The sequence below is a fragment of the Megalops cyprinoides genome, chromosome 14 (assembly GCF_013368585.1).
Source record: "Megalops cyprinoides isolate fMegCyp1 chromosome 14, fMegCyp1.pri, whole genome shotgun sequence".
Taxonomy (NCBI): domain Eukaryota; kingdom Metazoa; phylum Chordata; class Actinopteri; order Elopiformes; family Megalopidae; genus Megalops; species Megalops cyprinoides.
In genome coordinates this window covers 22,650,301-22,665,157 of record NC_050596.1, presented here as the reverse complement: position 1 = coordinate 22,665,157, position 14,857 = coordinate 22,650,301, and the positions used below count along the sequence as shown (strand labels likewise).

General features: G+C 42.4%; 1 protein-coding gene across 1 annotated transcript; it reads left to right on the top strand.

Annotated features, from left to right (window-relative positions):
* Window positions 1-2,432: 2,432 nt before the first annotated feature.
* Window positions 2,433-14,320, top strand: LOC118788825 (rho-related GTP-binding protein RhoE). The gene is made up of 5 exons (XM_036544933.1): window positions 2,433-2,688; window positions 3,094-3,181; window positions 10,007-10,116; window positions 11,026-11,160; window positions 12,171-14,320. Exons 1-5 carry the CDS (start codon window positions 2,539-2,541, stop codon window positions 12,417-12,419), a joined length of 732 nt encoding a protein of 243 aa, XP_036400826.1. The 5' UTR covers window positions 2,433-2,538; the 3' UTR covers window positions 12,420-14,320.
* The last annotated feature ends 537 nt before the right edge of the window (window positions 14,321-14,857 follow it).

The window sequence follows — 14,857 nt, the reverse complement described above, 5'->3', positions numbered from 1 at the left end:
GCAGAGTTACCATGGAATCTTTCCTGTGCACTGTGACTGACGGGACGAAGACGTTTAATTTGGACAGCACCCCAACGCATAATACATTAAGTATGATTTAGAATGTTATTAGGAGGTGTGAAAATAACGTGCCCATGGATTTAATACTGTTTTACAGCACTGGTCTTCCAACTAATACAGGTCCTTTGATAGAGTTTAGCATTTGATGGTGGTGATGACTGGGTTTCAATAGTAAGAGAAGTATTTCCCCTACAGACAGTTTATCTCAGCTGCATTAAAGAACAATAGGCAGGAAGAGAGCACTGAATCAGCTCTATCTTTATAAACTCCACCTGGCAAATTCCCCAGGCTGGTGACCTCTGAACATTTAGGTGGGGCCACCAATGCAATCAGTAAATGCTGAGGTTCCCTTCCGTTATCTGGGGTAAAATAATGAAATAACAGCATCTGCCTGTCATACCTTGTTGATCTGAAGACAGTGATTCCATGGACACGTGTCAGTATTTATCAGTCGTCAATTTGAACTGTAGGAGAGGAAACATACAATTTATAGTATTTATTTTTCTATTCATTATGGCACACAGATCAAGATTTATGCAGCTGCTTCTATTCTGAAAAAAAAAAAATCAATGTTATCCAACAATGGTAATAGGGCACCATCAATATTTTTTGTAATGATTTAGAGCTTCTCTGTTCCTAAAGCTTTTGTGTTTAATTTATTTGTGAGCTATGACATTGCATTGTTGTATTTCTCTGTGCCATTTACCAAACAATTCGTCAGTAATCAACAAAAAACTAACCTGAACCTAAATCAGCACCTGGGAAGTCAGCATGTAAGCTGGTTTTCATTCCAACCAATTATCCTGGCTCATTTACTTCAATTGGTTAATTAGCTGGATACATTTATAATGGTGAAATTCCCTGATTACGCTCTTCTGATGTTACTTAATGATAATAATAAAACCATACATGTGAAAACATTTGATATATAATTCTGTCACAAATCATAAAAATAATTTAAAATGGCTTGATTATATACACAATGAATGTATATAGTCCATGATTATATACATGCTATTTGATAAAGGGTGACTGATATACCAAATAGGTATTTAGTACATGATGTTATGTAGTGAGCCTTTAGTGTTAAATGAAAGATGCTCTAATGTTTTTTTAAGAGCTCTCAAGGTTTTGATACAGTAGAAATTTAGCGTCTAATGAAACAAGTGAACAGGTGAGGAGTCATTGTGAGCAATCACTATTTTTGACATTAAGAAGAACTGATGCCTTTTTAAAAAGCACCTTTAACTTGCAAACAGTGTGTTTGGGAATGTGGATAGATACTATTGAATTATTGGACTATCCTCATAAATCCTTGGTTGGGCTGAAAAACAGCACCCGAGTCAGTGAGTCTTGTGATTTCAACCACAGAGTACAGCACATTGCTTTCAGAGATGTAACAATATAAATTCAGCTGTCACCCCATAATAACATGGTGCACTTGAAATACCTTGCACTGGGAAGCCATAACAACTCTACTGTTGCTGAGAGAACAAAAGGCAAAACACATCTCAAAACAGTTGTCTAACCTGGAGGGAAGTACTGATTCTCCTGGATTATGGAGCCAAAATTATGGTCTTCGTCAAAATCATAAACATATTTTACTAGATAGTATACATGTACTGTTAAAACAACTATTATATGACAATGACAGTGTCCGTAATTCAAAGTATTTGTTTTCCATTGACAGATGGTTTAATTAAAATGCATATAACCATTACTGCAACTGTATGCAAAAGAGTATTTCATTCAGTGGGTCAATCGAACAAACAGGAGAACAGGCACGAAACAATGTGCCATCCTCCCCCCTGTCAGCAACAGAGACCACTGTCTTTAGCCTGATGTCAGTTTTCGGGTACCGATCCTGTTGCTTTGTTTCTGGATACAATACAGACGGTTGTCTGATATTATTGTGCATTCATTTTCTCTGTGATGCTTAATTTCCTGTCGCATTAAAGTTTTATCTGCCTTTGTTTTCCACATTGTTTTTTACTCGTATTTGTGTATTACCTAAGAAAAATGTTGGGGGTGGGGTATTTATTATAGCACACTTGGCGACGCTTTTACAATTCATCAGCAACAGCATCGCTCAAACAAGGGAAATTCATGACGTTTGAAAATGTAACGCTTTACAACAAAAACCGACGGGGGCGCTCTACTGGTGTAGTCACGCTCGCTGTGGTTCTGTGCGTGCCAAGCGCCTTTTGTGTCCCATGTGGGAAAGGGGGAGGAACACGCTGCTTCCTCAAATGTGAAGGAAGGCGATTGGTTCTCAGCCGCGTATATAAACCGGCAAACATGAGTCCTGAGAACAGATGATAACCTGAGAAGCTGGCAGGCTGGCACGGAAGGCAAGCTAAGAAACGGTCTGATTTTTCCTTAGGAACAGCTGCCCAGGGAATTTAATCTGATTTTGTGCGTGCGTCCAAGATCTTTCCGACGACATTACTTTCCAGGACTATTTTATAACAAAACTCAATGAAGGAGAGAAGATCTAGCCAGAAGCTATCACTTAAATCCGGAATGGATCCAAGTCAAAGTGTTAAATGCAAAATAGTGGTCGTAGGAGACAGTCAGTGTGGGAAAACCGCTTTACTACATGTATTTGCGAAGGACTGTTTTCCAGAGGTACGTCTGAGAAAGGACAACATTGGAGATCTTAACTCAAATGGATTCTTAAATCAGACTTACAATGGTTGACAGCAGTTAGGGATCTGCGATTCATGTTTGAACTCACCTTCAGATTCCTGTCGGTGATATGGAAATTGCGTGGTCATACATCTCGTTAACTAGTTAGTCAACGGGTTGCACTGCGTTTAGTTGGTGACCCGATTTATGTTGGCTCGCCTTGTAGTGGAAGGAACGAATCCAGAATGAAGTCTTAAACGTGAACTTCTTTGTTCGATACTCTCCAGAACGGACAACAAAGCAAATCGTTTGAATTGATTGTTCTGAAAAGGGGTTCTTTGTAATACATGTTTCTGATGCTGTGTAAAATGTGTTGCATTAAACATACTTATCCTTTTTGTTTAGAATTACGTCCCCACGGTGTTTGAGAATTACACGGCCAGTTTTGAAATCGACACGCAAAGGATTGAACTCAGTCTGTGGGACACCTCAGGTAAGATCTATGGCTTTCAGTGACAAGTCATTAACCGGCTTTATCATTCATGTGTAATAACCTCGTTAGTATAGTCCCAGAGCAACTTAAGTCTTTCGGACACAAATCTCTCGTGTCAAAAAGTAAACCAACTGTACAGTGAACTGTACAGTTTGCCGTGTGTCTGTCGCTAGAATGCTTGAATCTGCGGTTCAGTGCCCAATTTTTAATGCCACCAGAAATCTCTGATTGCTACTGTGAAGTTATTTTTTTCCTTGTGCGCAGTCTGCGCGCACAGAGTTGGTCTTGCAACTAATACAGAGTAAGCCAGTCGGGGAGTTACATAGATGTTCAGCAATTTTGCAGTTTTAAAATGACGAACTTGACAGACTTATAGCTATATCTCTGACCCATCTACGGAGAAAATTATTTCTGTAGCACCAGCGGAACCGTAACAAGCATCAGAGAATCCGCTCGTAAGGCGTGACCCCTTAATTTGAATGGTCACTTAATGTTAACCAAGCCCCCTCCGGGACACCTTGCTTGTGGGGGTTTTCTGCGGACTGCACAGTGTGACGCTGCGTCTAAGGAATGCTTGGAACGGGTCGGTTGGAAAGGCGGTTGCATTAAATCTTCGTGGGCACCACCCGTACCCCACCCTCTTTCAGCACTTCCCAAGACATGGAGGTGACATAAATAAACAGTCTTTCATATCAGTAAAATGTCTCTGGTTCTCTCAAGATAGTTCTGGAAGGCAGATGTATCCTGTGCGATTAAATTAACCTTGTAAAGTCACACGCAGAATTATTAGTTATCATGACCAGAAAGTTATTCGTTGTCGTACTAATATTACACTTCTGTGGATACATCTTCATTCTGCATATGTTAGTGCACAAACGTTTGAATGCCTTTACTTTCCATTTTTTTTACTTACTTTTTTGTGTATTTCTTTGGTGTTCAAAGAATGGTAAGTCCTTCTAGTACTCGTTTGAGGGCAGTTACGTGAAAAACAACAGAAACGGGGATTAGTACGCAGTTCTTGGCACAGTTGGCTGGGCTTACCTGTTTCTTGCAAAGATTGTTTTCCACTGTGAACAGAAAATCCCATGGATCTCCTTACTGGAGTCTGGAAGTAATTATCCTCTGTTGCCAAACTCTCGCTGTATGCTGTGATTGCTTGAAATTGCTAACCTTGTCTGTCGGACAGGTTGGTGGGTGCTGTAGGAAGGCGGTGTTTAGAGTGCTGTAGGCTTTGAGACCTCCAGATGAGTGCAGTCTCTAGAGCCAGTCTAGGTCGTGGCTGTGTGATTTCCCCAGCTGCAGCAGGTACTCTCCTTCCATTCAAACAGCATGTCTGTTGGCAAGCAGGGGGAAACCTGCTGGATACAGTCCTGCATTCTGACACGGAAGCCAGTTGCTCCCTCGTGCCCCCTTCCACATTTCTGCCAGTTTGAAGCCTGCCATCAACATTGTAAATGCATTGTTTTTTGGCAAACAGTCTGGCAATGTAAAGGAAAGTTAATTCATCTGGGCAATTATTACACTGATGAAATTTCACAGGCTGTAAACCCTGATACCTGCTGAGTATGACATGCGTTGCATTTATCTAGTGGGGGTGCTTCGAGTGTAATTGGGTCTTTGTGCAGTGGACAGGAACAGCAGCTGGCCCCCTGGCTCCACATTAACCATTACAGAGATTACAGTGGACCAGAATGTCAGCAGATCTGTTGGCTAATCAGTCACGATTCCAGTGCTGAATACCACAGCAGCCGTGAGTGATGGAGGGTTTGTGTGTGTGTGTGGGGTGGGGATGGGGGTGATTGTCAATCAACCAGGTTCTGAAAGCTTTGATTGCTGAATGGCCTTTATGGCTTGGGAATTTCTGCAAGATGGAGTTGTGAGTGTTCCAAGGAGAAATGCAGATTAAGGATGGCACTGAATGAGAGGTACATATGCCTGCTTTTCTCCCCTGCAAAATGGGATGAAAACTGGTCACAAAGATGATTGGAGAAGAGTGGTGCTTAGTTTTTCATGTGTGACTGAAAGGGTCTGAATGAGTCATTCTTTGAATGTGACCAGCTCTTAATGATGTCATGTCTACAAACACACTTTTGTTGGTGCTCCTGTGAACATGAATGGGTTTTGTGGATGAAAGCAGAGCTTCCTCCTCCTGTGTTTGCAGACCGTCAAGGAATTGTTTTGTCAGGAACAGTGATCCCAGAGGCATGCACTTTCTAATTTTTCAATTTCTCAAATTAAAGATGTACAAATTTTTAGGTAGCATTCAGAATTAGTTCTTTTGTGCTATGTAGTCACAGTTGTGGTGCATTTAAAATATTATGAATCCTTCACAAACAGTTGAAACATGCATAACTAAAGAGTGAATACTGTATACACGCACTGTCAGCATACCTCAGCTTTGGGAGTTTTAGCTAGGTGATATCACTGATAAGCCTGAATAATCATGAACAATTAACCTGCCTCTCAGTGATGTCAAAAGCAAGCCTTGCAATTCATACTTTCTTCTCAAGGGCGTGGATGCAAACTTTGTTCCAGTCAGTGTTGAACAGGTAAGAAAAGGCAAATGACGCACTATACAATGTATCATCAAATATATATGCAAGTCTCTAAAACCCACTGAGACTGGGAATGGAAGTCATTTTAGGTTTAAAAATAAGAGGTAAAAAATAAGATTTTATTGTCTGAGAACAAGAGACTTAAAATAGAATCTCCTAGAGACCAGCAGCCTTTGGACTGACTTCCTGTTCGGAGGGGTCTATTTAACGCACTGCTCCAGTCAGCGTCTGCCTCTCATCTAAGGAAATGTGGGGCATGAGGGCTGTCTAGGGTGGCCTGCTCCACGGTGGCCTCCTCTTTGTTCTCCGATTATCTGTGAAGGAGTTAATTAGCCCTGGTCTGTCACAAAGAGGCTAAATGATGAAATGGGGGGTAATTAAAGACTTGCCTGGGAGACCATCATTCCCGCACCCCTGTTCCTGGTTTCAGATTTCGGTTTCATGACAAGTAAGCATTTTCCTATAGACAAAGTTCAGCTTGATTCGATTTCACTTAGTGAGACTCCACCTTATTCACCTGCTATTTCAGGGTTTTTAGGATGTAAAAACTACACTGTTAGAGTAGGTCTACAACCATGATTTCAGACTGAATTGAAAAGGATTAAATTTTGAGTTTGGTTCTTCCATTGTCATTTCATTTTTTTCCCCCGTAATCCCTGTAGGAACTGGAGGTTCATGTTGTCCTTAAACAGCCCTTCAGGTATGCATCCTGTCCGGCATCTTGGGACATTCTATTAAGTGGCAAATTCTAGATGAATTGCCACACATGTAAAATGGCCTGGTGAAACATCTGATTTGATGTTTCAGCTGTTCCCTCTCTCTGGGGTTTGTTTTCAAATCCCTCCTCCGTCTTTTCCCAGAAAAAATGAGTGTTATTAAAAATGACAACTGAAAGTGAATTTATTCATGGTTCCCTTTTCCAGTCTTTTGCCTTTTGTGCAGTGGGCTTGAGCCTTGAGCAGACTGAAGAGCCTTCTCAATCACCTGACCCCAGATCAGGCGTGCAGTTCCCATGCCTTCGGTAAATCTGCTCTGTAGCCACATTTCCCACTGCAGTTCTCAGCCATTGTTTCTGGGCTCACATTTCAGGGCTGGGTGAATTGGAACCGCATGCCTCGCATTCCTGTGACGAAAAGGTTGGGGGCTCTTCTCAGTACAAAGAGTCTGTTGTAGGCACTTAGGAGGGAATCGGCTACTTAAAAGCCTGTCTGAATTTTTTTTTTTTTGGGAATGAATGCATCTTTTTGGAAATTTTTACCTTGTAAGTGCTGAAGGGAGACTGAATTCAGTGTGGTGTTGCATAACTGCAAGACGTTTGGGAGGGGGAGTGTTGGGACATCCTCCTATGGCATGGGAAGATGTCAGCTTTGTCAAGCATCGCATCAGCTCTATTTTTCCCTCAGGACCCACCTCAGTCTCTGCTGTAGCTGAGTATTGTAATTCTAGACAAGTGTATCAATGTCTGAAGTATAAAAGATGCATTGTCAGAGAATGTGGAAGCTTACAGGGATATGAAACGTAGAGCGATCTGGATGTTTGGGACATCTTACTGACGTGCTTGTCTAAGGAGTATTGGTGTTTTGGTATACACCTGCATGTGGCAGCAAATGGCCCTCTAATCTGCCTTTCACAGCTGAGGCATCATCAATGGATTGATAGTCTGAGGGATTCCCAAGGAGGAAAAATAGCTTGCTGTCAGTGTCCCAGGCCATAGTGCTCGGTATGGTAAAATGCCTCTGCTGTGGTGGACCAGGACAGTTACCAGATTTAGTCTGGCTGTTTTTGAAATTATTAGGAATGAAACCAGGGGGAGTGAAGCAGATGCTGGTTCTTTGCTCACTTGCAGGCATGTAGCACTGTAGCATAAATCAGGTAGATGGACATAGTTTGCTTTGGATGTGTCCTTGGAAACCCCGCTCCCTCCCTGTCTGACTGAGGGGTTGGGATGAGGACATGTGTCAGCATCTGTCCATGTGTTATACAGGGAGAGAGGGGAGGAGGAGGGTGGGGCACTGACCATGGAGAAATAAAAGTTACTCTGGGGACAAATGGAATGGAAGCTAATCCACAGACGGCCAGAATGTGGTTTGATATGTGCGTGTGAAGGAGAACTCTGTCATCCTCGCAGCTGTGATTTTTATAGGGAGTGCAACCACACAGGGCAACCGCAGGGTCTTAGTTCAGCTGCATTTGTCTACTGTTATTCCCATAGAGTGTTTGTTTGTTTATTACATTGAAATCTAGGTCAGAGAAGTGAGGTATTTTTGGAAAGTACAGGGTTAAAACGAATTGAGTCAACTCACAGATGGGCGGCCGATCTGTGTTTGTTTCTGGTTTTTGAAACATGTTGTATTTATCTAAGCTTTGCAACAAAGTTCTAAATAAAGAAAATCATGAAATGGCATGGAATTATGACTGTAAAAAATGCTAATGAGTTTATCATTATTACAAATGGAATTCCACTCACCAGATCTAAAATATTTTAATCTTTGTTTATATCTGTCATTGTGGTATTATTCATGGAAAGTTTTGGAAGGACTAGCACCACAACATGTGGCAAGGTGCTTAGAATATCATCCAAACCAGCTTTTGCAAGAGTCTGTAGAAACATCGCCGGGGGGTTCTCTACATAGTGTCATGTTACATTAAAGCAAAAAGCTTCATTTTGTGTTTGGTCAAACTTGGGCCAATGACAAGTAATTTTGTGTATGGTATATGTATGGGTTTTCGTAAACTCATCACATCTTTCTGACATTTGGTATCCTCCCTTGCTAAGAGGGAAAAACTGTCTATTTCAGTGTTTGGATCTGATTATGAGTCATTTGTATGACTTCCAAGAGCTATGTCGAACAAAATGCTTGTGGTTGTTTCTGCATTCCTTTTAATTCAGACAACTTTTACTTCCTCCGCAGTGTAATGAATAACTGATCCTCAGTGTATCTTCCACAGAATGACTTTTTTGCCGATTTATCTCAGCTTTAACATAGGGAATGACTGTTTTGCAAGAAACGGAATCACGTCTTCACGTTGACCATCTGAACTGCTGTCTGTTTCAGTCCTGCATGTGACAAACAGCGCTCTCCTCCCATGACACTTAACTACATGCAGCAGGGAAGGGGGTGGGGGTGAAGGGCGATGACTCCTCACTTCGAGCACTTAGAGCTGAAAACTCCCAGAGAGCACTTTATATATACTGAAAACCAAATTCCTTGGATTCCTGGCACCGGAATGCTTATGTCCAAACCTCAAAGTCTGCACTGCCAGTAAAAGAGCCCATTCAGCCTAATGCTCTGTTATACCCTCACTGTGAGGGTTTGCGGGCAGGGGTTTTCTGTAAGAAACCATACCTGTCCCTTTCTTGTGTCATCTGGTAATCATTATGCTCCTAACCTACTGATGATTTGATCCCATTAACCGTTTTGCCTTCCAAGTGCTTTTAGTTATTCTTGGTCAGGGTTTGGAAGTTGAGGACTCTTGCCATGGTTAGAGACCTCATACCTGAAGGGTATTTCTTTCTGGTCTTGTACTAGTACTGAGGGTCCCTGATTGGTATATCTATCTTTGCACCAGAGTACCACTTGAAAACCCTTGACTGCATAGCTTTCTGAAACATGTGCCAAAAGTTTGCGATGTAATTGTTCCCAGCAGAAACCAATCCGTTTGGCTTTTCCTAACTTGTAGAGCTGTGGGTACGGTGTGACTTTTTTTTTTTTTTTTTTTGGTAGAAAAGACTGTGAATTAATGGAATAATTTTAACCTCATTGTGCTTCATTAAACAAAATGCCTTCCATCCTTCTAAACATTGGGCATGAATCAAACTGACCAGTTAACGGTTGGAGAGCAGAATGCTTTCAAATGTTTGCAGCTATGGTATTAGAGGCCTTTAAGTGACAGGACTCAGGCATTCTGCAGTATGTCAGTGTCTGGAGTGCTTGTGATGCCGTCAGAGGCACCATGAAGCACACATGGTGTCATAACCAGCTGTGCTGTGCGACACGTACAACAGCCTCGTCAGTCAGATGACCACTGCATTACTCAGCAGTACACTGTGCTCATTAGCAGTTTGTTCCTACTTTGTAGGTGTCTTAAGGGGAGGAAGTAAAGGAATTGTTTGCAGGCGTATCTTTCTGAGTTTATGGGAATGTCTAGATCAGTGTCCCACAATTTTTAGCATTAATTTGCTCTTGGGTAATGTCAGCAACTTTTAAATGCCTTTTGGATAGGAGGAACTGTGTTGAGTACAGCCTTGGAGTGTGCTCTGTGTTCACAGGATCACCATACTATGACAACGTGAGGCCTCTCTCCTACCCTGATTCAGACGCAGTCCTTATCTGCTTCGACATCAGCCGACCTGAGACCCTGGATAGTGTGTTAAAGAAGGTATGTGTTGGTGGGAGGGGGCCTCTTTTTCAAGTGCTGTACTCATTTGTCTGTTAGCACCTCTGCCAGTGTCCAAATCCCACTGTTGAAACCCCCCTCCCCCCACTGCTCTCCCTTGCAGGAAGCAAATCGTCCAATTTGTCTGGGTGACATTTCAGACACTTGACCTCCTTGTGGGAAAAGCCTTCCATTGTGTTACTAAGTTGTGACTTAGACCCAGACAGAGGGGTGGGAGGGAGCAGGAGGAATTGGGTCGAATGAGGAAGACTGGACGGGGGTTGGCAAACATGAACACAGGGAGGCCTCTTAACCTTGGTTTTCCTCTTGTGAGCTGCAATCTCAAGCTGCTTACAGGTGTGGGAAGTAAGCTAATAATGGAGGTCACCAGACTGTGGCATGGTCAAGCACACAACCTATTAGACATGGGGTGTGTACGTGTGAGTGCCAGATGCCCCTTGACTCACGATGTCATTGAGAATTTCTCCACACTGCGCCAGGTGCCTGGTGTGCGGATGAGTCAGGCTGAGGGCTTGGTGTGGGGGGGGGGGGGGCATCCTTTTTTGCTGCCCTGCTTGTGAAAACAATTTCTTGCCTGTGCAGATCTAAAATGATCCCCTTGTGCTCTGCCAAGCTGACCATGAAATCCACATATTAAATGCCGTTGAGCATAGACTGGCTATTGTTACAGGGAAAAGTGTTGATTTATATCTCCACTGTTGAGGTTCAGCTTGACCTATTTCTAGGAAGTCCCAGGTGGAATGCTCAAAGTTTAGCATGACCCTGGGAAAGGGGAAACCAGAAAACAGATCCCCCCCCCCCTCCAACTCCCACATGGGTAATGTTCTAGTCTAGATATGACTACACAGTTGTACGTGAATGTTTGATGGTTATATTATACCCTCTCTCCAGTGGAAAGGAGAGATCCAGGAGTTCTGTCCTAACACCAAGATGTTGCTGGTGGGGTGCAAGTCGGACCTGCGGACAGATCTCACCACGCTGGTGGAGCTGTCCAATCACAGGCAGACGCCAGTGTCATATGACCAGGTGAGTGCCACCTCTACTGCTCCAGGGTGGTGCTGCTTTTCCCATTGAAATCTTCATCTTCAACCTGGTTCTGACACTGCAGACTAAGGAGATTGCTTTAAGTGCACATTTCTTTTCACCCATAAGGAGGAAAAATGCTCTTTTTTGTGTGCTGTAACAGCAATTTTAATGGAGAGAGTAGACTTGAAGTATGAAAGAACAGTGTTCTAAAGGGGTCCTCAGTGCCTCTGCTAAATAGTTTGTTTGAAATGCTTCTTGGCTCAACTTGTAGAAGTGAGGTTGGATCTAAACACAACTTTGTGGAGTTCTATTTCAATTTTTATATGAGTAATTTGCATGATTATCGAAGCCTGACTTAAGAATACAAAGTGCATTGTTAAGCCGTAGTTAAGAATACAAACTGCGTATTAAGACTCAGCTGAGACAGTAGCTAAAGTATTTTAGAATGTTAGGTGTTTATTATGACTGGTAGTTAGCTGAGCTCCAATCCTATTCTACTGCAGTTAGCAGCTTGTCTGAGCTTCTGAAGAATGTCTCTTAAACTTGATTTGGGCCCTCGTTTTGTTGATTTAAAAAGGTTATTCACATGGCTAGCTGTCATCTCACAAGTCAGGCAAATGGATGATGACAATAATGGAAAACGTTTCTTGTTGTCTGATGCAGCAATTTTCATGTCTGCCCTGTAAGTCCTGCACTTGCAAAGTGATAGAGCTCTTAAGGGGCCTTGGAAATTTAAGTGTGGGTTGTGATACAAATGCATATGTTGAAAGACTCGGTCTGTTTCTAACTAACTGAATTGATGGTCTGTATCTTACCTAATTGCACTCCATTTAGTCTCTAAGAACACTTGAGCAAATTCCTGTTTGCTTCTCACATTCCTGTTTGCTTCTCCCTCTGGTGTCACTGAAATGAACAAAATGTGTGATTCTGTCTCAAATGTTAAACACTATGTTTAGTGCAAAGTGGATCTAGGTTAGATTGAATCTAGACCTGTTGCCTTCCTCCTGCAGGGTTCAAACATGGCCAAGCAGATTAGCGCCCCCTATATCGAGTGTTCAGCCCTCCAGTCAGAGAACAGCGTGAGGGACATCTTCCACGTGGCCACCCTGGCCTGCGTCAACAAGAGCAACAAGCACGTCAAGAGGAACAAGTCCAACCGTGCCACCAAGAGGATCTCGCACATGCCCAGTAGGCCCGACCTGTCGGCAGTGGCGTCAGACCTGCGCAAGGACAAAGCCAAGAGTTGCACAGTTATGTGAAGACCAGGACTCCACCCAAAATTTCTGTTTTGTTTTATTTTTTTTTTTTTGATGCTGGAAGTAGGCAGAGGAGCATGGAACAAGGTGTGAGGGAGGAGGGAGCCCCCCCTTCTTCTCACCCCGACACACATGCACGTATACACATGCCAAGCAGTGGGAGAGGATATGGGTGGGTTGAGCTGCACTTTAAAGCATCTGCTCCACACAGAGTTGAGGTTCACTGCCTGAACTAAGCTGGAGTGTGTGGTGTCAAGAAATTAACACAAGAAGTGACTTTATTTGAAAAGATTTCAATAACCTCCCTCTTCCCCACCCTAAGCTTAGTATAACATACCTGTGCTTGAAGGCCTCAAGGCACATTAAAATTTATGTATCTGAATTAGTCTTGCTCCCACCCCCCCCTTTCCACACACACACACACACACACACACAACACAAAAGGAAGTTCTGTTCCTGCTTCTGTGGACTCTATTTACAGCTCCCGGAAATGTCATTGCGACGTCAGGATCTCGGGAGAACGCAGTTCAGGCCACACGCTTCCTCTTTGCAGGAAACGTGCAGGGGAAGGAAGTGATATCAGAGCTTTTTTTAATCCTCCGGTGTTCCTCACAAAACGGGGAGGGGACCCAAAGCAAAAAAAACTGGCTTCACCTCCTTCCCTCCGCTGGTGCTGGGCAGTGGGGGTTTGAAGTGGCTGTGCTTGCAGACTGAAAAATGACAACTAGACAATTTCTTGCACTGGCTTCTGGAACTTGTGTCTATGTCAGGGGGTGTCAGACGAAAATCTAAAAATGACAGCAAATCACTGTGGTTTAAATAATGGCTTTTGTTTCCCCCGTCCTTGAATCGCTGCCACATGATGTTTGTCTGACGGGGGGAAAAAGGACTTTTTTTAAAAATTTTTTTGTCCTGTACCGCTGACTCTGTTGCGCACCGTCCTCCTGGATCTCAAAGCCTTTTAAGTGTTCTGTTTGTTTTCATGTCATCCTTGTGCTGTATTAACCTCAAAGCATATTCTGCCCTCATGGTTTTTGACCAAAGAGAAGCTTGAGAGTGTGAAATCCCAGGACCTATCAAGTGGTCTCAAACTGCAATTTAAAGCCCTGTTTTTTGTGCTGTGAATATCAAGGGAAGACATAAGGGTGTGATTGGAGTGTTGGGCATGTTTTTATGGATCCTGACTGGCTGTCATTAGTGTGGTCACTTGGCCTCATTGACAGGCCTTCTTAATTGTAGCCTAAATCAGCGTTCCAGTCCTGAGGGGTTGTAATGATGGTCAGATAGGGTATTGGGGACAGACATTCCCACCATCTGCAGCAGTGACATTTGTACACAAGCTTTGCATGGGATTATAGTATATGCATCCCCTCAGCGTTTTTTTTCCCAGCTGGTTATCAGTGAAGTTTGGACTAAAAGGCCACCATCGTTCAGTTTCCCATTGCAAGGATGTCCGCAGCTATGCAATACATTCATTTGTCTGTTACCATCTGGAAACAAAATCTAAAATGATGCATATTTTTAGTTTTTTTGTTGTTGTTGTTGAAGGACATAGTACAACCTGGGTTTCATAAGTTAAGGTTTTTTGTGTGTGAGGGAGGGAGTGTAAGGTGTTAAGCCAGCAGGCTGACATTCATTTGAGAGGGCTTCATCATTTGGGCTGGAAACTAAATGCTATTCTACATGTGACAATATGTTACTCTCTTGTTGCACTTTGTTCTGATTAGTCTACGCAAAAGGTATGATTTTCCAATGTGTACTGAATCTCTATAACTGGAGATACTTCTGAAGTGCTTTCAGAGTGGTGCATTGTGTTCCACAAGGGCAGTATTATCAGCTAGCCAGCATATGCTTTCTGTATATAATTTTTAAATTAAATTATGAAGTCCTTTTCTGTAGAACATCCTCACCTTTTTTGAATGTTGAAGTCCATTTCTAAGTCTTTTCCATTGATGTTTCTGATGTATTTATTGAAGTATATATTTTTTTCTTTGAAATAAATGTAAAATAAAAGTTTAATGTTCATCTTTACAAGTTTCTGTTTGGAGTAGAACTCTATGGTACAGCAATACACAACACCCATGCAATGCCATTTAATTGGTTACTAAAACATTCAAAGTTAAGCCCTGGACTACCATGGTGTACCTTATCAAAATTATCAACAAGTTTCCATTTTCATACATTTAAACCATATTAAAATCTGGCAGTTGTGGGTTTCTCAGATTTTACTGCATAACTGCTGGACCTTTTTAATGGTTTAACGAACCTTGATTTGAACATTCACTATACCAGCATCTGATTGGATTATTGATTAATGAGGCACCTGTTGAATACTTACACAATGCACCTGCCATTTAACACTAAATTAGACTCTTTTAGAAGTGTTCAGAGGAAGGGGAGTTTCTACCTGTTCTTCCATTTTGTCAAGTCATTTCAGAAAA

Excerpts from the sequence above, each read along its gene's own strand:
- LOC118788825 (XM_036544933.1), top strand. The coding sequence starts at position 2,539 with ATGAAGGAGAGAAGATCTAGCCAGAAGCTATCACTTAAATCCGGAATG. Across the intron at positions 2,689-3,093 it reads CGAAGGACTGTTTTCCAGAG|AATTACGTCCCCACGGTGTT; the intron begins GTACGTCTGAGA and ends CTTTTTGTTTAG. Across the intron at positions 10,117-11,025 it reads TGGATAGTGTGTTAAAGAAG|TGGAAAGGAGAGATCCAGGA; the intron begins GTATGTGTTGGT and ends CCCTCTCTCCAG.